Source organism: Eretmochelys imbricata, chromosome 23 (assembly GCF_965152235.1).
Source record: "Eretmochelys imbricata isolate rEreImb1 chromosome 23, rEreImb1.hap1, whole genome shotgun sequence".
NCBI classification, from domain to species: Eukaryota; Metazoa; Chordata; order Testudines; family Cheloniidae; genus Eretmochelys; species Eretmochelys imbricata.
The window spans coordinates 12,596,161-12,618,863 of NC_135594.1; the positions used below are offsets into that span (position 1 = coordinate 12,596,161).

The window sequence follows — 22,703 nt, forward strand, 5'->3', positions numbered from 1 at the left end:
TACCCCCCCCAGGCCACAAGCCAACCTTACAAGCCCCCCCGCCCCAAATCACTGTGCAGAGAGAGAATAAAATGGGGGGGGGGATCTAGGATGGGCAGGATCCAACCCGGGAGAGGTGGCGACCCCCACAGCCAAAGGCCAAGAGACACTAGGAAAAGGGGGCCGGAGGCAGGGATTTGGTGACCCAGTGTTTGCTGAAGGGGGGGGGAGTGGAGGTGAGGGCTCAGCAAAGAGTTTCCATCTCTCCTGTGGCCGTTGGGGGCTCAGTAGGGGTCCCGGCCTGTGTTAGCCGTAACCCTACGGGGGCCCGCGTGTGTTTACTCTGAGATGCTGAGATGTGGGGAAACTCAGAGGTCCCGATCCTCAAAGGGGCAAAATGCGGGGCGAGACGGTCCTGGGGTCCGGGCTGAGGGACAGGGAGGGGGCGGGATACTGGGGTAGCAGGGCCCAGGGGTGGCTCCGGAGGGCGGGGGGGAGGATATTGGGGTAGATGGGCCTGGGGACAACTCCAGAGGGCTGGGGGGGCAGGATACAAGGGTAGATAGGCCCGGGGGTGGCTCTGGAGGGCGGGGGAGGCGGGATACCGGGGTAGATGGGCCCGGGGGTGGCTCTGGAGGGCGGGGGAGGCGGGATACCGGGGTAGATGGGCCCGGGGGTGGCTCTGGAGGGCAGGGGAGACGAGATACCGGGGTAGATGGGCCCGGGGGTGGCTCTGGAGGGCGGGGGAGGCGGGATACCGGGGTAGATGGGCCCGGGGGTGGCTCTGGAGGGCAGGGGAGACGGGATACCGGGGTAGATGGGCCCGGGGGTGGCTCTGGAGGGCGGGGGAGGCGGGATACCGGGGTTGATGGGCCCGGGGGTGGCTCTGGAGGGCAGGGGAGACGGGATACCGGGGTAGATGGGCCCGGGGGTGGCTCTGGAGGGCAGGGAGGGGGTAGCTGGGCCCGGGGGGTAGCTCACTGGTGTAACCGCAACAGCTCTGTGCAGAGGCCTCAGCCCTGCAGAAACCCAACCCCCTGAAGGGGCAAAGTCGGGTCCCAGCTGCGGCTAAAGCCAATGAGACCCCAGGGTGCCCCTGAGGGCCAGGCCGGAGGCTGGGGCACCCCCGCGGGAGGAGCAGGACCCAGCAGCTGGGGATGACACACTCGCCATGTGAGGGGTCTCGCCGTGGGGCCCGGGACTGACTCTGAGGGGGAGTTCGGCCCCCTGGAGCCCATTAACCCTTCAGTGCCTGATACTTCCAGGGCGTAGGGTGTGGGGGGCACCCGCGGCCAGCCCCACCCCACAGGGGAGCACAACAGGGGGGAAGGGGGGAGGAATGTGCCCAGCCTGCCCCTCTAGTCCTGGAGCTGAACAGACAGGGGGCAGGGGGGGTAACTGGGTCAGGGGGGTATCCCAGGCTGGGGGGAGGGTGCTGGGTCCGGGGGGATCCCAGATTGGGGTGCTGGGGATGGGGGCAGGGGATCCCAGTCCAGGGGGAGTGCTGGGCCGGGGGCGGGGGGAAGAGATACCAGTAGGGGGGACCATTGCTGTGCCCCCCGGCGCTAGGACCCTGGTGTGGGCAGGGGGGTTATTTCATAGGGGATCCAGTTAGGGCTGCAGCCACCCCCCCAGGCCCCCCCCCCGTAAAGTGCTGGCTGATATGCGAGCAGACCCCAGCATGGGGGGCTGGGATGGGGCCCAAGGCGCAGTGCTGAGCCTGGCTTCGTAGCTGTGCCAGTGGGCCCCATCTACACACCCCCAGTCCCCGGGGCCCCTCACGGGGCGGGGGGCTCGGCCGGGGGGGGCTGCGGCTGGTGGTCGGGGTCCGGGGTCCCTGCGTCGGGCCCGTCGGCCTCATCGTCTGAGACGCCCTCCAGCCGGAAGACCTGACGCACCGTGCGGGTGGTGAATGTCAGGGGGGTGCGCCTGGGGGGGAAAGAGGGGTCAGTATGGGCCATGGCCCCCCCCACAGCACCCCCCGACTGCCCCCACGGCGGGCCCCAAGTCAGCGCCCCTGCCGTGGCCCCTAGGTCGCCTCCCTAGAGCCCCCAACAGCCAACACCCGTACCCTGACCCCCATGGTGCCCCCCCACTCCCACAGCACCCCCACAGCAAACGCCCCACCCCCATCAACCTATGGGACCCCCCACAGCCAACACCCCACCTGACCCACATGGCACCCCCCTGCTCCCACAACCAAGGCCCTGACCCTCTATCAGCCCATGGGGCCCCCCACAGCCAGCACCCCAGGTTCAACCATGCCTCCCTAGTCCCACAGGGTCCCCCCCCGTCACCCTCTGAATCCCCCCACATACAGCACCCCCACCTTGCTCCCCACGGTGCCCCCAGTACCCCCCACAACCAGCAGCGCCCTTCCTGAAGACCCCGCAACCAATACCCACACCCCCCCGGCACCTCGGCCCCTTGCCGGAAGAGGATGGAAATGACACACTCTGCCCCACACGCCCCCCGGCAGCCCCCCACCCAGAGCTCAGTGCAGCAGCAACGTCACGCAGCAGAGCCTCGGGATGCGGGACACGAGCGACCCCCGACGCCAGTAACTGCCCCCCACCAGCCGGGAGCCAATGCCTGGGACTGCACGGCGGGTGGCGGGGAGGGGAGGGGAAGAGAACTGCGGGGAGGGGGGACTTCCTGAGCTCAGAGGGGTGGGCCGAGGGGGAGCTCGGACAGGGGAACCCCATGTGGGGGCAGAAGGAGCTCGAGGGGGGGCCGCTGGTCGGGGGAGGGAGAGTTTGGATGGGGGGACTCCAGGAGGGGGCAGAGGGAGCTCGGAGGGGGATCCCTGTCCCAGTCGATGGCTCAGCCCCTCCCCCCCCAACACACCCCCACAAGCAGCACCCCCCCCCAGCCGCGGGGCGCCGGGAGCAGGGACTGCCACACAGCACACAGGGCTGGCAAGTCGGGGGGCAGCGGGAGCTGGGGGGGTCACGTACTTGCGCTGGAGACGCTCCAACTTGCTGGGGGGTCGGAAGAGAGAGAAGGAAACAGGAGAGACAGAGAAAGTGAGAGAGAGAGACAGAGACCGCCCCAGCCACGGAGAGATGGGGGCTAGTGGACACAGCAGGTGGGGTGGGCTGGGAGCCCGGACTCCTGGGTTCTCTTCATACTCTTCTGCAGGTCCCACGCCCATCCCCGTGCCTCAGTTTCCCCTCCTGTGCTGAACTATTGCGCTGCGCATAGATGCCTTTCACTTGAGCCCTGGTGGCGCTGCCTGGCTAACACCCTTCTCCAGCATCAGCTGGCCCCAAGCAGCACATGCCCACCCCCACCGCCCCGTCCCCAAGAGCCAGACCGACCCCCATCCCTAGGGGGGATGTCTGGGGCACGGCGGGAAGAGCTCTGGGATCAGACGTGTGGGGCAGGACTCATCTGTGGGGAAGGATTTAGGATGGGTGGCCCTGCGGCCATGTGGGGAGAGCCGGGTTCGATCCCCCCCCCCGCCCCAGCCCCACAAGGGGAGCCGGGTTCCAACCCCCCTCTGTAGGACCCAGGCCCCCTAGAGCAGCTAGGTTTCAAACTCCCTCCCCCCGGCCCCAGAGGGCTCGTCCTCCAGTTCACTGCAACCTGCAGGTGCCCCTTGCCCCTTGTGATGAAGTGGGACCGTTCTTAATGTTTCCTCTGAATAGTGGTGGGGGTGCCTCAGTTTCCCTTTGCAGTTCTTAAGTATCTAGGCGGTGGGATAAGGGTGTATGATCATTGCAGAGCCCTAGAGGGCAGGTGTGTGTAGGGGGTTGGACACAGAGAATGGCCGACACCCTGTTTCCTGGCAACTGATGGCCTGGGCCCTTCCCCCCTGCAAGGTGAGAGCTAAAGGGTTGGAGAACAAAGGAATCAGGTGCCCTCCTGGCCCGGGAAAGGGACAAAGCCCAGAGGAGGAGGGGCTGGAGGGAGTTTCAGTTTGGGTGGCTGGCTGGGACATGGAGTGAAGGGCAGACGTGGTTGTCTGGCTCACTGCCCCCAAAAATGAACCCGGCTGAGGGGTCCAGTTCTCTGCACTTACAAGCTCTGTTAGACCATGTTCCTGTCGTCTAATAAACCTCTGTTTTACTGGCTGGCTGAGAGTCACGTCTGACTGCGGAGTTGGGGGGCAGGACCCTCTGGCTTCCCCAGGACCCCGCCTGGGCAGACTCGCTGTGGGAAGCACACGGAGGGGCAGAGGAGGCTGAATGCTCCGAGGTCAGACCCAGGAAAGGTGGAGCCGGGTGAGCTGTGTGTCCTGGAGACAGGCTGCTCACAGACTTCCCCAGAGTCCTGCCTGGCTTCATGGGGAGCAGGTCCAGAGGCATCGCCCGGGGACTCTAGTGGACACCCCCCCACCCCAGTTTCCCCAGCTACAGCCTGGTGCCCCCTGCCCCCCCAGTACCCTCTGCCCCCCCCCGTGCTCAGCGCCCTCCACTCACCGGAGCCGGTTGCGCAGTGCGGTGACCTCGCGGTTCATAGACTCGGCCGACTCGGTGACGTCGTCCAGCTCCCGCTGCAGGCGGCGCCGGCCGGAGTTCGCCCGCGACGCCTCCTCCTCTGCCTCCTCCAGCTGCCGCTTCAGCTGCTTCAGGCGGATGTGGCCCTTCTCCACCTGCCGGCACGGAGCGGGCGGCTCGGCACGGAGCGGACAGCTCAGTGTGGAGCGGTGGGGGACGCAGAGGGCAGGGCAGGGGACTGGGGGAGACGTGTTGGCTGGGGCAGGCGGCTGGGGGGATGCCGGGGGGCAGGGCAGGGCAGGGGGCTGGGGGGTAGCCAGGGGGCGGGGCTGGGGGGGACGCATGGGGAGGGGGCGGGGCAGGGGCTGGGGGCGGACGTGTGGGGCGGGGCAGGGGGCCGGGGGCGCCAGGGGGCGGGGCAGGGGGCTGGGGGTGGACGTGTGGGGCGGGGGCAGGGGGCCGGGGGGGGGTGCCGGGGGGCAAGGCGGGGCAGGGCAGGGGGCCGGGGGGATGCCGGGGGCAGGGCACGGGGGGCACCAGGGAGCCAGGGGGATGCCGGGGGCAGGGGCACGGGGGCACCAGGGAGCCAGGGGGATGCCGGGGGGCAGGGCACGGGGGCACCAGGGATCAGGGCAAGGGGGTGCCGGGGGGCAGGGCAGGGGGCTGGGGGGTTGCCAGGGGGCGGGGCAGGGGGGACGCATGGGGAAGGGGAAGGGGAGGGCCAGGGGGCGGGGCAAGGGGCCGGGAGGCGGACTCGTGGGAAGGGGCAGGGGGCCAGAGGGGGCGCCGGGAGGCGGGGCAAGGGGCTGGAGGTGGACGTGTGGGACGGGGCGGGGCAAGGGGCCGGAGGCGGACGCGTGGGGCGGGGCAAGGGGCCGGAGGCGGACGCGTGGGGCGGGGCAAGGGGCGGGGGGGGTGCCGGAGGGGGGGCAGGGGGCGGGGCAAGGGGGCCGGAGGCGGACTCGTGGGAAGGGGCAGGGGGCCAGAGGGGGCGCCGGGAGGCGGGGCAAGGGGCCCGGAGGTGGACGTGTGGGACGGGGCGGGGCAAGGGGCCGGAGGCGGACGACGCGTGGGGCAGGGCAAGGGGGCGGAGGGGCGCCGGGGGGGGCAGGCCCGTACCTGGTCCTTGAACTGGTCGGCGCTCCGGCGCTCCTCCTCCACCTGCAGCACCACCTCCTTCAGCCGCTTCTCCGCCCGGCGCACCAGCTTCCCCGACAGGATCCGCTCCCTGAGCCGGGGGGCAGGCCAGGGGTCAGCTCCCGCCTCACGGGGGGGCGCATCACACCCAGAAATCCCCCGGGGCAGCACACCTCCCTTCTCTGACCCCCCGGTGGGTTCTGGGGTAGACAAACGCCAGCCCCACGCCCAGCCCTGGCCATGGCTCTTGCCCCGGGGCATGCTGGGTAGTCTGGCCCCCTGGTCCCACAGCAGTGGGTTGTACCCCAGGGGGATACAGCCCCAGGGCATGCTGGGTAGCTGGTTCCCAGGCTCTGCTCCTCCACCCCCCACCCTGCTGTCCAGCCCCAGGGCACGCTGGGTAACCCCCCCAGGGGCCTGGCCCCAGGGTCACCTGGACTCCTGCTCCAGCTGCTCCTCCAGCTGGGCCACCTTGGCCTCCAGGGTGGCGATGGTCAGCTTGTGCTTGGCCTTGACGGAGGAGTCCAGCTCGCCCAGCTTGGCCCGCAGCTCCTTGTTCTGCCGCTCCATCTGCTGCCGGGCGGTTCTCCGCCTTCTGCGAGAAGCTGCGCTCGGCCCCCCAGCTCCGTCGTCAGCGTCTCCACCTGCGGGGGGGCGGGGGCAGGTCACGGGGCGCCTGGGACCCCCCTGCCCCAGCGGGGCGCTTCCCCTGGCAGTCAGTGCCGGCCCCGAAGCCCTAGGGGTGGCACAAGGGGGCGCTGGGCTGCGGGGAGTGGGGCAGGGGCTCAGCAGGGGGCACTGGACCTGCGGGGAGCGGGGCGGGGGGCTCAGCGGGGGGGCGCTGGGCTGCGGGGAGCGGGCGGGGGCTCAGCGGGGGGCGCTGGGCTGCGGGGGAGCGGGGCGGGGGGCTCCAGCGGGGGGCGCTGGGCTGCGGGGAGCAGGGGCTCAGCGGGGGGCGCTGGGCTGCGGGGAGCAGGGGCTCAGCGGGGGGCGCTGGGCTGCGGGGAGCGGGGGGCTCAGCGGGGGGCGCTGGGCTGCGGGGAGCGGGGATAGGGGCTCAGCGGGGGGCGCTGGGCTGCGGGGAGCGGGATAGGGGCTCAGCGGGGGGCGCTGGGCTGCGGGGAGCGGGATAGGGGCTCAGCGGGGGGGCGCTGGGCTGCGGGGGGGCAGAAGGGAGCTCCGCGGGGGAGGCTGCGGGGTTCTCAACACCCCCCACCTGCAGACTCAGCTTGCGGTAACGGTCGTTCAGCAGCTCCCCGTTGCTCTGCTCCTCGTCCAGCTCCTCCTCCAGCTGCCCGATCCGGGCCTCCAGGTGCCGCTTCTCGTCCAGCAGCGCCGACCTGCGGGGAGGGGGGGCTGGGCTAAGGAGGGCTGGGGGCCGGGGCAGGGGCGGCTCTGGGGCGAGCAGCTCCTGGTCCGTGCCCAGGATACAGGTGCTCGCAAGGGGGCACGGGTGGGGCAAGTGGGTGGGGCAAGTGAAAGGATGGGGTGGGGTTTGGACATGGCATACATGGGGGCATGGCTAGGGCAGGGAGTGGGGCAGGGAGTGGGCAGGGCAGGGACAGGGGGCGGGGCCCATGGCAGCAGGAGGTGGAGCTCACAACAAGCCAGAGGCAGGGGAGGGAGGGGGCGGGGCCTGCCACGGGCAGGGGGGCGGGCTTTATGCAGCAGGCAGGGCCCTCCTCATCAGCAGGGGCGGAGCCAAGGCAGTGGGCGGGGCACTCACTTGCCGCTCACGCCATTGGCCAGCTCGTCGGCCAGGTCGTCACGCTCCTGCTGCGCCTGCCGCTTGGCTCGCTCCGCTGCCGCCAGCTCCTGGAACCGGTGGGGGAGGGGTCAGAGGCAGCAGGGTCCCGGCTGGGCTCGTCAGGCGTTGACACCCCCCCACAGCGCATACCCGCCCCCACCACAATAGCTCCACCCCCCTCACCTCGCATAGCTGCAGTAGCCCCGCCCCAATTGAAATAGCCCCACCCCCTCTCCTCCTGCAGTAGCCCCGCCCCAATTGAAATAGCCCCACCCCCTCTCCTCCTGCAACTGCAGTAGCTCCGCCCCCAAATGAAAGAGCCCCACCCCCTCACCTCCTGCAACTGCAGTAGCTCCGCCCCCAAATGAAAGAGCCCCACCCCCTCAGCTCCTGCAGCTGCAGTAGCTCCGCCCCCAAATGAAAGAGCCCCACCCCCTCAGCTGCTGCAGTAGCTCCACCCCCAAATGAAAGAGCCCCCACCCCCTCACCTCCTGCAGCTGAAGTAGCTCCGCCCCATAGAGCCCCACCCCCTCACCTCCTGCAGCTGAAGTAGCTCCGCCCCCATAGAGCCCCACCCCCTCACCTCCTGCAGCTGAAGTAGCTCCGCCTCCAAGTTTTTCAGCTTCTTCTCGTTCTCCCGGGACTGTTGGAAGATTTCCTCGCGGGACGTGCGCGACTCCTCCACCTCCCGCCACAGCTCCTTCATGTGAGCCTGCGGGGGATGGGTTGAGAGCAAGCAAGAGACCCCCCCCCGGTTGCCGGGGTCCTGTAATGCAGGGTAATCCCGGCTCCTGGGCGCCCGGACACCAGGGTCCCATAACACCGGGTAGCCCCACTCCTGGGGCACCCGGTTGCTGGGGTCCATAGTGCAGGATAAGTTCCACTCCTGGGGCACCTGGACACCGGGGTTCCATGACACAGGGTAAGGTCCACCCCCAGAGCGCCCGGACACCAGGGTCCCGTAACACAGGAGAAGGAAAAACAGGATACTCCAGCTCCCAACACGCACTGCTCCCCTTGTGGCTTCCCCCGTGGCACAGCTGGGCGCCCGAGGTCCCTCCCGCAGCCCCCCAGGCCCCTCCCGCAGCCCCTAGGCCCTCCCCCTGGCCCCACACCACGACCCCCACCTGCAGTTTGCGGAGCTGCTTGACGGCCTCTTCGCGCCCCTTGTTGGCGGCGTCGATCTGCCCCAGCACCTCCTGCAGGTCCAGCTCCAGCTTCTTCCGCGCCGCCACCACCTGGGCCCGCTGCTTCCGCTCGCCGTCCAGCTCCTGCTCCAGGTCCCGCACCTGGGGGGGCAGGGGTCAGCCAAGGCCAGCGCCCGCCCTGCCCCCGCCAACCTGCCGGCCCCGGCACACCCACCTGCTTGGAGAGCAGCTTCTTCTTCTCGTCGTTGGTGTCGTCGCGGCTCTGCAGGTCCCGCTCGTGCTGCGCCTTCATGGCCTGCAGGGTCACCTCCAGCCGCAGCTTCCCGTCCTCCGTGGCCTGCAGCTCGTCCTCCAGCTCCTCCAGCTGCGCCCGCATCTCCTGCACCTGCTGCTCCAGCGCCCGCTTCGACCGCTCAGCTCGTGGACCTGCAGGAGGGCACGGACCAGGGTTCCCAGCGTGCACCGCGCCACCATCCCCGCTGCACCGCGCCAGGGCCCCCGGCATGCACCGGGCCACCATCCCCGCTGCACCGCGCCAGGGCCCCCGGCATGCACCGCGCCACCATCCCCGCTGCACCGCGCCAGGGCCCCCGGCATGCACCGCGCCACCATCCCCGCTGCACCGCGCCAGGGCCCCCGGCATGCACCGCGCCACCATCCCCGCGCTGCACCGCGCCAGGGCCCCCGGCATGCCACCGCGCCACCATCCCCGCTGCACCGCGCCAGGGCCCCCGGCATGCACCGCGCCACCATCCCCACTGCACCGGGCCACCATCCCCGCTGCACCGGGCCAGGGCCCCCGGCATGCACCGCGCCACCATCCCCGCTGCACCGGGCCACCATCCCCACTGCACCGCGCCAGGGCCCCCGGCATGCACCGCGCCACCATCCCCGCTGCACCGGGCCACCATCCCCGCTGCACCGCGCCAGGGCCCCCGGCATGCACCGCGCCACCATCCCCGCTGCACCGCGCCAGGGCCCCCGGCATGCACCGCGCCACCATCCCCACTGCACCGCGCCAGGGCCCCCGGCATGCACCGCGCCACCATCCCCGCTGCACCGCGCCAGGGCCCCCGGCATGCACCGCGCCACCATCCCCGCTGCACCGGGCCACCATCCCCGCTGCACCGGGCCAGGGCCCCCGGCATGCACCGCGCCACCATCCCCGCTGCACCGGGCCACCATCCCCACTGCACCGCGCCAGGGCCCCCGGCATGCACCGCGCCACCATCCCCGCTGCACCGCGCCACCATCCCCGCTGCACCGCGCCAGGGCCCCCGGCATGCACCGCGCCAGGGCCCCCGGCATGCACCGCGCCACCATCCCCCGCTGCACCGGGCCACCATCCCCACTGCACCGCGCCAGGGCCCCCGGCATGCACCGCGCCACCATCCCCACTGCACCGCGCCACCATCCCCGCTGCACCGCGCCAGGGCCCCCGGCATGCACCGCACCACCATCCCCGCTGCACCGGGCCACCATCCCCGCTGCACCGCGCCACCATCCCCGCTGCACCGCGCCAGGGCCCCCGGCATGCACCGCACCACCATCCCCGCTGCACCGGGCCACCATCCCCACTGCACCGCGCCAGGGCCCCCGGCATGCACCGCGCCACCATCCCCGCTGCACCGCGCCACCATCCCTGCTGCACCGCGCCACCATCCCCGCTGCAACCGCGCCAGAGCCCCCAGTGTGCACCGCGCCACCATCCCCGCTGCACCGCGCCACCATCCCCGCTGCACTGTGTCAGGGCCCCCAGCATGCACCGCGCCACCATCCCCGCTGCACCGCGCCAGGGCCCCCAGCATGCACCGCGCCATCATCCCCGCTGCACCACGCCAGGGCCCCCGGCATGCACCGCACCACCATCCCCCCTGCACCGCGCCAGGGCCCCCGGCATGCACCACGCCACTGTCCCAGCTGCACCGCGCCAGGGCCCCCAGCATGCACCGCACCACCATCCCCCCTGCACCGCGCCAGGGCCCCCGGCATGCACCACGCCACTGTCCCAGCTGCACCGCGCCAGGGCCCCCAGCATGCACCGCGCCACCATCCCCGCTGCACCGCGCCAGGGCCCCCGGCATGCACCGTGCCACCATCCCCGCTGCACCGTGCCACCATCCCCGCTGCACCGCGCCAGGGCCCTCCCGGACACATACCGCTGTGTTATACCCCACACCCCTCCCAGAGCTGGGGAGAGAACCCAGGACTCCTGACTCCCAGCCCAGGCCCCCCTCCCCGCGCCGAGGTGGGGGCGGAACCCAGGCGTCCGGGCGGGGCTCCTTACGTTCTTGCCGACGTCGTCCTTGGAGCTGACCAGGTCATCCAGCTCGGCCCGGAGCTGCTTGTTCTGCCGGTCCAGCTCCTCCCGCAGCTCCAGCGCCTCCTCCAGGGCCCGGCTCAGCGACAGCACCTTGGTCTCCTTCTCCCGGGCCTCGGCCTCGGCCCGGTCCCGCTCCTCCGCATGGCGCGACGATACCAGCTTCTCCTCTGCCAGCATCTGCCGGGGGGCCAGAGCGTCGTGGGGGGGCCTGGGCAGGCCGGGGGTGGGGAAGGGGGCCCTGGCCAGGCTGGGGGGCCGGAGTGTGGGGAGTAGGGTTGGGGAGGATCAGTAGCAGTGGAGGGTTTGTGGGTGGGGTTGGGGGCAGCGTGGGAGGAGAATGGGGGGGGGAGGCAGTGGGGGGGCAGCAGCTGCAGGGGGCTGGGGGGAAGCAGGGCTGGGGAGTATGGGGGAGGGGAGCAGTGGCGGGTGGGGACAACGGGGGGGTCAGGAGCAGCGGGGGGGTCAGCAGTGAGGAGCAGTGGGGGTGGGAGCAGAGGGGGTGGGGCAGTGAGGAGCAGTGGGGGGAGCAGGGGTGGGGAGCAGCGCCCTCACCTGGTCGAACTTCTTCTGCCGGCGCTCCAGGTTGGCCACGGCCTGGCGCTGCTGGCCCAGCTCCAGGCTGGCATCGTCCAGCTCCTGCTGCAGCCGCGCCCGGCTCTTCTCCAGCTTCTCGGCCACCTGCGCCTTCTCCTCCCAGCGCTGCCCCAGCAGCTCCAGCTCCCGGGCCGCCCGCCGCCGGGCCTCCTCCAGCGCCTCCGCCGTGCCCGCGTCCTCCTCCAGCTTCCGCCGGGCCTCCGCCACCTGCCGGCAGCAGGGTCAGCCGGGGCGCAGGGCCTCCCACCCCGGAGCCGGCCGGCCCCACACGCCCCCGGAATCCCCCACCCCGGAGCCGGCCAGTCCCCGGCGCCCCCGGAGTCCCCCATCCCGGAGCCGGCCGGTCCCAGGACACGCACCCCACCCCAGCCAGCAAATGGTCTCGCCCTTGGGAGACGCTGGGATGCCAGCAAGGACAGAACAAAGAGGGGGCCGGGGCAGGAAACACTGCACCCGCTGTGCCAAGCACAGTGCACCAGTGCTTTGCAACCAATGCATCCCCCTCACGGCATCCCCATGCTGCATCCCTACGCACTGCACCCCCCTGCACTGCAACCACTAAATCCGGGTCTTGGTGCCCACTGCATCCCCCCACACGGCACCCGCTGCACCTTTCACACTGCGCTCACTGCACCAGTGCTTGGCGCCCACTATGACCCCATGCTGCACTCACTGCTCCTCCACGCTGCAACAACCACTCTGCCAGTGCCTGGCACCCACTGCACCCCCTTCACTGCATCCCCACACTGCGCCCACTGCACCCCCACACACTGCAACCATTGCACCAGGACTTGGTGCCCACCTCATCCCCTGCACTGCTTCCCCTGCACCAGTGCTGGGCACCTACTGCGTCCCACATTGCGCCCACTGCACCTCCACCCTGCACCAACAACTGTGCCAGTGCCTGGCACTCACTGCATCCCCACACTGCACCTGCTACTTCCCACCCACTGCACCCTGCATACTGCATCCTGCCACACTGCGTCCACTGCACCCCCTTCACTGCAACCACTGCACCAGCACCTGGTGCTCACCTCATCCCTTGCACTACACCTACTGCACCAGTGGTTGGTGCCCATTGCATCCTGCCACACTGCATTCACCATACTGTGCCCACTGCACCCCTCACATGGCACCCACAGTACCCTTCACACTACATCCCCCACACTGCACCCACTACACCAGTGCTTGGCATCCCCTGCACTGCAGTCTCACACGCTGTATCCCCCACAACACACCCACTGTATCCCTCACTCTGCATCCCCCACACTGCCATCATCTGGCACCCACTGCATCCCCACACTGCACCCATGGCACCCCTCACATAGCACCCACTGTGCCCCTCGCACTGCACTCACTGCACCAGCGCTTGGCACCCACTGTATCCCCTGCACCCTCCCACTGCACCCACACAGTTAGCCAGCACCGTGCTTGCTGCACCCCCCTGCGGCACCAGGCCAGGCTCACCTGCTGCTGCAGGCCCTGGATCTGGCGGCTCAGGTTGCCCTTCACAGCCTCCTCCTCCTCCAGCTGCTCCAGCATGGCGCCCTTCTCCTCCTCCAGCTGCCGCACCCGTGAGCTCAGCGCCAGCTTCTGCCGCGTCTCCTCCTGCAGCAACTCCTGTGCGGGGGGCCACCCCGGGTCAGAGACCCTGCTGCAGGCCCCTCCCCCCCGACTCCGGGTCAGAGACCCCACCACAGGCCCCTCCCCCGTCCGACCCTGGGTCAGAGACCCCACCGCAGCCCGACCCTGACCACAGGGCAGAGACCCCACCCAGAGCAGAGACCCCCGCCACAGTCCCCTGCCAGACCCCCAGGCCCAGGGGAAGAGCCGACCTGTGCCTACCAGACACCACCCTCCCCACACTGCCCAGGCCCTGCTTCCCTGGCCCCACCCCACCTAGCTCCCCTCACCCAGGCCCCATTCCCAGCCCCCTCTTCAGACACTCTGCTCCACCCCTCCCCCCCACCCCACACCCTCCCACCTCTGCAGTAACCCCGTGCTGCCCAGAGCCCGTCCCCCCACCCCGAACCACTGCCCCCAACCCGGCACCTGCTGGGCTCAGCCCTGTACCCTCCAGGGGGGCCCTACCTGGGCGTCCTGCAGGTGGGACTCCGTGCTGGCCAGCTCCTTGGTGAGCTTGATCGTCTTCGACTCCGTGGTGCCCAGGGCCCCCGAGACGCTGTCCAACTCACTCTGCCCGGGGGAGACGGGGACAGGGGGGCTCAGCAACCCTGCTCCATGGCCTCCGTCATCCCACAGGGGTGATCCGGGGGGCAGGGAGGGGGCAGAATACCGGGGTAGATGGGCCAGTGGGTGGGATGGAGAGGGCGGGTTACCAGCGTAGATGGGCGTGGGGTGAGGGGAGGGGTGATCCAGGGGTCAGGGAGGGGACAGGATACTGGGGTATATGGACCCATGGGGCAGGATCCTGGGGTAGATGGCCCCAGGGAGGTGATGGAGGGGGCAGGATACCGGGGTAGATGGGCCCAGGGGAGCAGGGAGGCGGCAGGATACCGGGGTAGATGGGCATGTGGGGGGTGATCCAGGGGGCACAGAAGGGGCAGGATACTGAGGTAGATGGGCCCATGGGGTGATGGAGGGGGCAGGATACAGGGGTATATGTAACCAGGGGGCAGGGAGGGGGCAGGGCACTGGGGTAGATGGGCCTGTGGGAGGGATGGAGGGGGTGGGACACCAGGGTAGATGGGCGTGAGGGGGTGATCCGGGGGCAGGATACTGGGGAAGATGGAGTGGGCGGGATCCATAGGTCTGATCCAGGGGGCAGGAAGGGGGTGGGATACTGAGATAGATGGGCCTGGGGGGTGATGGAGGGGGCAGGATACCAGGGTAGATGGAGTGAGCAGGATCCATGGATCTGATCCAGGGGGCGGGATACTGGGGTAGATGGGCCTTGCGGACTGGGGGTGATGGAGGGGGCGGGATCCATGGGTCTGATCCAGGGGTCTGTGGGGGTCTCACCTGCAGCTTGCCCAGGCGGTCGGCAAGCTCGGCCTTGGCTCGCTCGGCCTCGCTGGCCCGGATCTGCAGCTCCTGCACCTGCCCCTCCAGCTTCTTGCGGCGCTGCTCCGAGTCCAGCCGGGCGGCCTGCAGCCCCTTCACCTCCTGCACCAGCTCCGCCTTCTCCCCCTCCAGCGCCTGCTTCGCCTTCTCCAGGGTGCCTTTCACCTGGGGGGGCCGAGAACCACCTCACACAGAGCTAACGCCCCACAGCAGAGCCTGAGAGAACCCAGGAGTCCGGGCTGCCAGCCCCTGCCCCCCGGCTCCCACCACTAGCCCCCACTCCCCTTCCGGAGCTGGGGAGAGAACCCAGGAGTCCTGGGTCCCAGCCTCTGCCCAAGCTAACCCCGCTGAGCTCTCCCCAGGCAGCGCTGCGGGGAGATGGATGGGGGAAGGCTGGGGGAGCCCAGCATGACGGAGATCCGGGCACGGGAGAGTAGGGGGGCTGATGCAGGGGGGACCCTTCCCCTCCCGGCCCGTACCCGGCGGGACTGCTCCAGCTGCTCAGACAGCTCCTCCAGGGCATGGGTGTGTCGCTGGCGCATCTCCAGCACCTGCGCCTCGTGTACCTTCACCTCGTCCTCCATCCCCTTCTTCAGCTCGGCCACCTCCTGCTCCCGCTTCGACCTGCGGGGGGCGGCAGTGAGCCACGGGCCGGGGGGATGGGGCGCGCAGGGCTACTTCTCCAAGGACCCCTCGCCCTGTGCTGAGACGTGGGGAGGGCTGGGTGCCCGGGGACTTTGCCGGCTCAGGGTGGGTGCACGGGGATGCGGCTGGCTCTGGGGGGAGGTGGTCGGGTGCGTGGGGACATGGCCAGCTCCCGGGGGAAGCGGACTAGGTGCGTGGGGATGGGGCTGGCTCTGGGGTGAGGTGGGCCAGCCCTGGGGACGCAGCCAGATATAGGGGGGAGTCAGGCCGGGGCGCAGGGATGCAGCCAGCCCCAGGGGTAGACAGGCCAGGCACACAGGGACGTGGCTGGCTCTGGGGGGAGGGAGGAGGGCTCCGCGGAAGGTGCACGCCAGCCCCAGAGGTAGGCAGGCTAAGCCCGGGGACGCAGGGGTGACTCTGGGGAAGGTGCACGGGGATGCAGCTGGCTCTGAGGGGACGCGGGCAGCTCTGGGGAAGGTGCACGGGGATGCAGCTGGCTCTGGGGGGAGGCGAGCCAGGCCCGGGGACGTGGGCGGCTCCGGGGAGGGTGCGCGGGGATGCGGTTGGCTCGGGGGGAGGCGAGCCAGACCCGGGGACGCAGGCGGCTCTGGGGAGGGTGCGCGGGATACGGCTGGCTCTGGGGAAGGTGGGCAGGGATGTGGCTGGCTCTGGGGGGGGGCGAGCCAGTTCCCAGGGACGTGATGCAGCTCCGGGGAGGGTGCGCGGGGATGCGGCTGGCTCGGGGGGAGGTGCGCGGGGATGTGGCTGGCTCGGGGGGAGGCGAGCCAGGCTCAGGGACGCAGGTGACTCTGGGGAAGGTGTGTGGGGATGCAGCTGGCTCTGGGGGGAGGCGAGCCAGGCCCAGGGACGTGGGCAGCTCTGGGGAGGGTGCTCGGGGATGCGGCTGGCTCTGCGGGGAGGCGAGCCAGGCCCAGGGACGCAGGCAGCTCTGGGGAAGGTGCGCGGGGATGCGGCTGGCTCTGCGGGGAGGCGAGCCAGGCCCGGGGACGCAGGCAGCTCTGGGGAAGGTGCGCGGGGATGCGGCTGGCTCTGGGGGGAGGCGAGCCAGGCCCGGGGACGTGGGCAGCTCCGGGGAGGGTGCGCGGGGATGCGGCTGGCTCTGGGGGGAGGCGAGCCAGGCCCGGGGACGCAGGCAGCTCTGGGGAGGGTGCGCAGGGATGCGGCTGGCTCTGGGGGGAGGCGAGCCAGGCCCGGGGACGTGGGCAGCTCCGGGGAGGGTGCTCGGGGATGCGGCTGGCTCTGGGGGGAGGCGAGCCAGGCCCGGGGACGTGGGCAGCTCCGGGGAGGGTGCGCGGGGATGCGGCTGGCTCTGCGGGGAGGCGAGCCAGGCCCGGGGACGCAGGCAGCTCCGGGGAGGGTGCGCGGGGATGCGGCTGGCTCTGGGGGGAGGCGAGCCAGGCCCGGGGACGTGGGCAGCTCCGGGGAGGGTGCGCGGGGATGCGGCTGGCTCTGGGGGGAGGCGAGCCAGGCCCGGGGACGTGGGCAGCTCCGGGGAGGGTGCGCGGGGATGCGGCTGGCTCTGGGGGGAGGCGAGCCAGGCCCGGGGACGTGGGCAGCTCCGGGGAGGGTGCGCGGGGATGCGGCTGGCTCTGGGGGGAGGCGAGCCAGGCCCGGGGACGTGGGCAGCTCCGGGGAGGGTGCGCGGGGATGCGGCTGGCTCTGGGGGGAGGCGAGCCAGGCCCGGGGACGTGGGCAGCTCCGGGGAGGGTGCGCGGGGATGCGGCTGGCTCTGGGGGGAGGCGAGCCAGGCCCGGGGACGTGGGCAGCTCCGGGGAGGGTGCGCGGGGATGCGGCTGGCTCTGGGGGGAGGCGAGCCAGGCCCGGGGACGTGGGCAGCTCCGGGGAGGGTGCGCGGGGATGCGGCTGGCTCTGGGGGGAGGCGAGCCAGGCCCGGGGACGTGGGCAGCTCCGGGGAGGGTGCTCGGGGATGCGGCTGGCTCTGCGGGGAGGCGAGCCAGGCCCGGGGACGAGGGCAGCTCCGGGGAGGGTGCTCGGGGATGCGGCTGGCTCTGCGGGGAGGCGAGCCAGGCCCGGGGGACGTGGGCAGCTCCGGGGAGGGTGCGCGGGGATGCGGCTGGCTCTGGGGGGAGGCGAGCCAGGCCCGGGGATGCGGGCGGCACTGCACCGTAGCTCCTGCTGGGTTGCGGTGGAGTCCAGCGTATCCTCCAGCTCGGTTTTCAGGGCCTCCAGCTCTTCGCCCAGGTCCCGCCGTTGCTTCTCGGCCTTGGCCCGAGCCGCCCGCTCCATCTCCATGTCCTCCTGCAGCTCCGTTAGCTGGGCCTGCAGCTCCCGCAGGGCCTTGAGCGCCTGGTTCTTCTGGGCCGCCTCCTCCTCCAGCCTGCGGGGCAGAGAGTGGGTCAGCGCCGGGGGGGGGAGGGGGGCGCCACAGGGGGGACGGGGGGAGAGCGGGGTCAGCGCCATGGGAGGGGCAGCCAGGGAGCAATTCCCATCCCTAACCCAGGGTGGGGCCCCCAGAAGGGGGTCAGTGGCTATAGGAGTGGCAGGGGGATCCCAGTGGGGAGGGCAGGGCGGGAGGAGGATCCCAGTTGGGGGGGCAGGGCGGGGATCCCTGACCACGGGAGGATGGAGCAGGGATCCTAGGGGAGGGGGCCCGGGGGGCCCCAGGCAGGAGTTGGGGGCGGATCTCTGGGGGGACCCAGCCGGGGGATGAGGAATAGGGGGGCTCTGGGTGGGGTTCCAGGGGGGCACCTGGCCAGGGCGGCCTGCAGCTCGGCCTCCTTGCGGGCCAGCTGGGCCCGGAGCTCTTCCAGCTGCTGCTGCAGCTCCAGCAGCTGCTCCTGCAGGTCGCTCGTCTCCCCGTCCAGCCGACGTCGCTGCTTCTCCAGCTCCTGACGCCCCTTCTCCTCCTTCTTCAGCCGCTCTGCGGGGGGCGGGGGTGGGTCAGCGAGGCCCCACACCGGCCCCCCCAGCTCAGCTCCAGGGAATCCCTTCCCCCACTCCCCATCCCCGCCCCCCAACACGCGGCTCAGCCCGCCCAGGGGTCAGCACCCGGCGGGGGGCTCCCACCCCCAATTCCCCATCCCCTGTGCCTGTCGGACGCTGGGGTCCCCATCCCCCACCCCTCACCTTCCATGTCCGCGAGGACGGCCTCGTATTTGTTGCGCAGCTTGGACAGGCTCTTCACCTTCTCCTCCTCCTCCGTCATGTGCGAGCTGAACTCCGCCAGGCGCTCCTCCATCAGCTTCCGCTCCTGGGGGGCACGGGGCGGGGGTGAGGCCGGGGCGGGGACCCACCCGCTCCCACCAACCCTCCCTGCCAGGACAGGAACGGGGATGGACTCCAGCTAGGGCGCGGGCGGGTTCGGGGTGACGCTTCATAGCTGGATCCGGATTCAGATCCCAATTCTTACGGAAACGCCGATTCTGACAGCCATTTAGATCACAGCACAGAGCCAGCTTCAGCTCTGGGTCACACCCCAGCTGGCAAGGTCCTGATCTGGATCACGGTTCAGATCAGCCATCCCAGATTTGGGTTCAGAGCTGGACTGCGAATCAGTTGAGAGTTTGGGTTCTAATTCCAATTCATATCCAGATTAGGGGTCAGATGCGGATTTGTAAAATCCCCATCCAGGCTTGGATTCAGATTCAAAGTTGCATTCACATCTTGCACCTGCATGAGATCTGGATCCAGATTCAGATCAAACCCAGTGCCAGATCAGGATCAGAAAATCAGATTTAGATTCAAATTCAGATACAGACCCAGTTCTGGACTTTAAATCAGATTTTGGTGTGGACTATGATTCAGATTAGGATCAAAACTGTGACTAAGGGTCAGATTAAGATTAAAATGCAGATTAAAATCCAGATTCAAGAGCGCACTGTGATTCAGATCAAGGTCCAGATTTAAAGTGAGATTAAAATCCAGATCTGCATTAAAATCCGGAGTACATTTGGATTCAAATTCAGATCAAGAGTCAGATTAAGTGTGAGATTAAGAGCCACATTCAGGGGGCAACTAAACCGGATCCAGATTCAGAGTGAAATTAAGTCATGGACTCAAATTTAGATTAAGATTCATATGTAGATTTGAATTAAAATTCAGATTTGGAGTGAGATTAAGATCCAAATTCAGATTAAGATTTAGCGTATGTTTGGATTCAAATTCAGATCCAGAGTCAAATTAATATCCAGAGTCAAAGTGAGATTAAAATCCAGATCCAGAATAATACCATGACCTGGATTCAAATCTAAATTAGGATTCACATGTAGGTTTAGATTAAAATTCAGATTCAGAGATTCAGATCCAGATTAACAATTAGCATACATTTGGATTCAAATTCAGAACCAGACTCAGATCCAGATTACAATTCAGTGAGAGATTAAGATCCAGAGTCTGAACCAGATTCAGATTCCAGTCAAGGTGTCACGAAAACCACATATCCCAATTAAGATCCGGAGTCACATCTGGATCACAATTGAGATCTCAGTTTGGGCTCAAACCACATTCCAATCAAGAGGAAGAACAGGATCCAAACTGAAACTAGGACAGACCCAGGGGCATCTCCCCCCACTCCCAAGAAGAACCCAACACTGGGGGCGGGGGCTGGCAAGGTGGCAGAGAGTCCCACAGGGAGGGGGTGCGAAGGGTGGACCGGCCAGCGGGGGCTGGACTCCCCTGCCCAGCGTGCGGGGCCCATGACCCGGGGCCCCCTCACCTTGTGCAGCTTGGAGTTCTGGTCCTCCAGCAGCAGCAAATCCTCCTCCATCTTCTTCAGCTTGGCCTCCGTGGTTACCTTCTCCAGCTGCAGCTTCTGCCGAGCTGCCTCCTCCTCCTCCAGCTGCTCCTCCAGGTCCTGGGGGACAGCGGGGGGTCAGAGGGCTGGTCGTCGTCAGGGCTTAGGGCATGGGCACCGGCAGGGGTCAGGGGATGACCATCGGTGGGGCTCAGGGTGTGGGCACCCGTGGAGGGTCGTGGGGTGTGGGGCTGGCTGGCAGTGGGGGCCGCCGGGCTGCACCCTCCCAAGCCAGCCCGGGGAGAGAGGCGTCAGTCCCAGAACAGCCCCACAGGGCCCCCTTCCCAATCTCAGCTCTGGGAGTGGAGCAGGGCCTAGTAATTAGAGCAGGAGGGCTGAGAGCCAGGACTCCTGGGTTCTCTCCCCAGCTCTGAGAGAGTAGTGTGTCCTAGAGGTTAGAGCAGGGGGGCTGGGAGCCAGGACTCCTGGGTTCTCTCCCCAGCTCCGAGAGGGTAGTGTGTCCTAGAGGTTAGAGCAGGGGGGCTGGGAGCCAGGACTCCTGGGTTCTCTCCCCAGCTCTGAGAGGGCAGTGTATCCTAGAGGTTAGAGCAGGCTGCTGGGAGCCAGGACTCCTGGGTTCTCTCCCCAGCTCCGAGAGGGTAGTGTGTCCTAGAGGTTAGAGCAGGGGGGCTGGGAGCCAGGACTCCTGGGTTCTCTCCCCAGCTCTGAGAGGGCAGTGTATCCTAGAGGTTAGAGCAGGCTGCTGGGAGCCAGGACTCCTGGGTTCTCTCCTCAGCTCCGAGAGGGTAGTGTGTCCTAGAGGTTAGAGCAGGGGGGCTGGGAGCCAGGACTCCTGGGTTCTCTCCTGGCTCTGGGAGAGAACGTGGGATGCCAGCCAAGCCCCAGGTGGTGGCCCAGCCCCCCGCCAGCTGGGCTGTGCCCCTCGGGTCATGGCACCGCCAGGGGTCCCTGCCCTGGTACCTGCACGTGCTGCTGCATCTTCTTCTTGTCGTTGTGCAGCTGCTGGCATCGCTCCTCCTCCTCCTCCACCCGCCCCTCCAGCTCCTGCAGGATCTCCTCCAGCTCCTGCTTCTTGGTGGCCAGGCGCGCCCGCAGCTCCTCTGCCTCGGCGAACAGCTCCGTCTCCGCCCGCAGCTGCTCCGCCAGGATCGTCTTCTCCTCCGCCAGCTGCGGGGCACGGAGGGGCCAGTGCGCTGGGAGCCAGGACTCCTGGGTTCCATCCTCAGCTCCCGGGGGGGGGGGGGCAGTGGGGCTGGAAACCAGGACTTCTGGGTTCCATCCTCAGCTCCCAGGGGAGGGGGGGGCAGTGGGGCTGGAAACCAGGACTCCTGGGTTCCATCCTCAGCTCCCAGAGGGGAGTGCGGTCTAGTGCTTAGAGCAGGGAGGAGCTCGGAGCCAGGACTCCTGGGTTCTCTCCCCGGCTCTGGGAGGGGAGTGGGGGTTAGTGGGCTGGGAGCCAGGACTCCTGGGTTCCATCCTCAGCTCCCAGGGGAGGGGGGGGGGCAGTGGGGCTGGAAACCAGGACTTCTGGGTTCCATCCACAGCTCCCAGAGGTGAAGGGGGGGGCAGTGGGGCTGGAAGCCAGGACTCCTGGGTTCCATCCTCAGCTCCCAGCGGGGAGTGCGGTCTAGTGCTTAGAGCAAGGAGGAGCTCGGAGCCAGGACTCCTGGGTTCTCTCCCCGGCTCTGGGAGTGGAGTGGGGGTTAGTGGGCTGGGAGCCAGGACTCCTGGGTTCCATCCTCAGCTCCTAGAGTGGAGTGGGGGCTAGTGGTTAGAACAGGGGGGACTGGCAGCCAGGACGTCTGGGTTTTCTCCCCAGCTCCAGGACGGGAGTGGGGTCTAGTGGTTGGAGTGGCGGGGGGCTCGGAGCCAGGACTCCTGGGTTCTCTCCCCAGCTCCAGGAGGGCAGTGTGGGGTGGGAATCGGGGCCTTTTCTGGGTCCCTCGCTCCCCCTCACCTGCTGGTATTTGCTCTCCAGCTCCCTGAGCTCGCTCTGGGTTTTCACGTGTTGATCCTGCACCTTCTGCAGCTCCACGGCCTTGGCCTGCATCACCTCGTCCTGCCGCGTCACCTGCAGCAGTGGCTTCACCTGCGGGGAGGGTCAATGCGGGTGACTCCAGACGCCCCCCATGCACACACCCTGACCCCTGACCTTGGATCCCAGCTCCCTGCCTCCAGCCTGGCTCCTGAGACCAGATCTCCCCCACTCCTGCCTCCCCGGGGCCTGCGCCCCACCCCCACCCCGACATCCCCACCCCCACGTCCCCTGGGCCTGCACCCCCACCCCCTCCAGACATCCCCACCCCCGCGTCCCCGGGGCCTGCTCCCCACCCCACCCCCACATCCCCACCCCCGCGTCCCCTGGGCCTGCACCCCCACCCCCTCCAGACATCCCCACCCCCGCGTCCCCGGGGCCTGCTCCCCACCCCACCCCCACATCCCCACCCCCGCCTCCCCAGAGCCAGCGCCCCCACTCCATCCCACCCCCGCCTCCCCAGGGCCTGCGTCCCCATCCCACCCCACCCCCGACATCCCCACCCCCGCCTCCCCATGGCCTGCGTCCCCACCCCACCCCTCCCCCGACATCCCCACCCCCGCCTCCCCGAGGCCTGCGTCCCCACCCCGACATCCCCACCCCCGCCTCCCCAGGGCCTGCATCCCCACCCCCCCCACCCCGACATCCCCACCCCTGCCTCCCCGGGGCCTGCTGCCTCCCCCAGCCAGTACAAACTCAGGGCCCCTCCCACACGCGTTACCCCCCAGCCCGGCACCTTGGTGAAGAGACGCCACCATTGCCAGTGCCGCAGTCTGAGGTAGGCGGCGCAGTTCCGCTGCATCACGCGCAGGGCGCTCGTCTGCTGCTGCTTCTTCGTGAACGCCCTGCGGGGGCAGCCCGTCAGCCCGGACGCCTGGGTTCCCTCCCCGCTCC

General features: G+C 69.2%; 1 protein-coding gene across 1 annotated transcript in view; it reads right to left on the minus strand.

The window, feature by feature from the left end:
• Positions 1-1,465: 1,465 nt before the first annotated feature.
• The window catches only part of LOC144279322 (myosin-14-like), a 39,600-nt gene continuing 18,362 nt past the window's right edge, over positions 1,466-22,703 (minus strand). The window contains 24 exon segments of the mRNA XM_077840793.1: positions 1,466-1,908; positions 4,404-4,576; positions 5,541-5,649; positions 5,992-6,140; positions 6,142-6,171; positions 6,173-6,202; positions 6,775-6,898; positions 7,285-7,373; positions 7,889-8,017; positions 8,433-8,594; positions 8,668-8,870; positions 10,734-10,953; positions 11,329-11,577; positions 12,838-12,990; positions 13,462-13,566; positions 14,353-14,559; positions 14,874-15,018; positions 17,186-17,398; positions 17,770-17,941; positions 18,148-18,271; positions 19,736-19,873; positions 20,735-20,941; positions 21,732-21,863; positions 22,546-22,654. Of these exon segments, the coding sequence (XP_077696919.1) occupies positions 1,758-1,908; positions 4,404-4,576; positions 5,541-5,649; positions 5,992-6,140; positions 6,142-6,171; positions 6,173-6,202; positions 6,775-6,898; positions 7,285-7,373; positions 7,889-8,017; positions 8,433-8,594; positions 8,668-8,870; positions 10,734-10,953; positions 11,329-11,577; positions 12,838-12,990; positions 13,462-13,566; positions 14,353-14,559; positions 14,874-15,018; positions 17,186-17,398; positions 17,770-17,941; positions 18,148-18,271; positions 19,736-19,873; positions 20,735-20,941; positions 21,732-21,863; positions 22,546-22,654 (3,523 nt within the window). The 3' untranslated portion in view covers positions 1,466-1,757.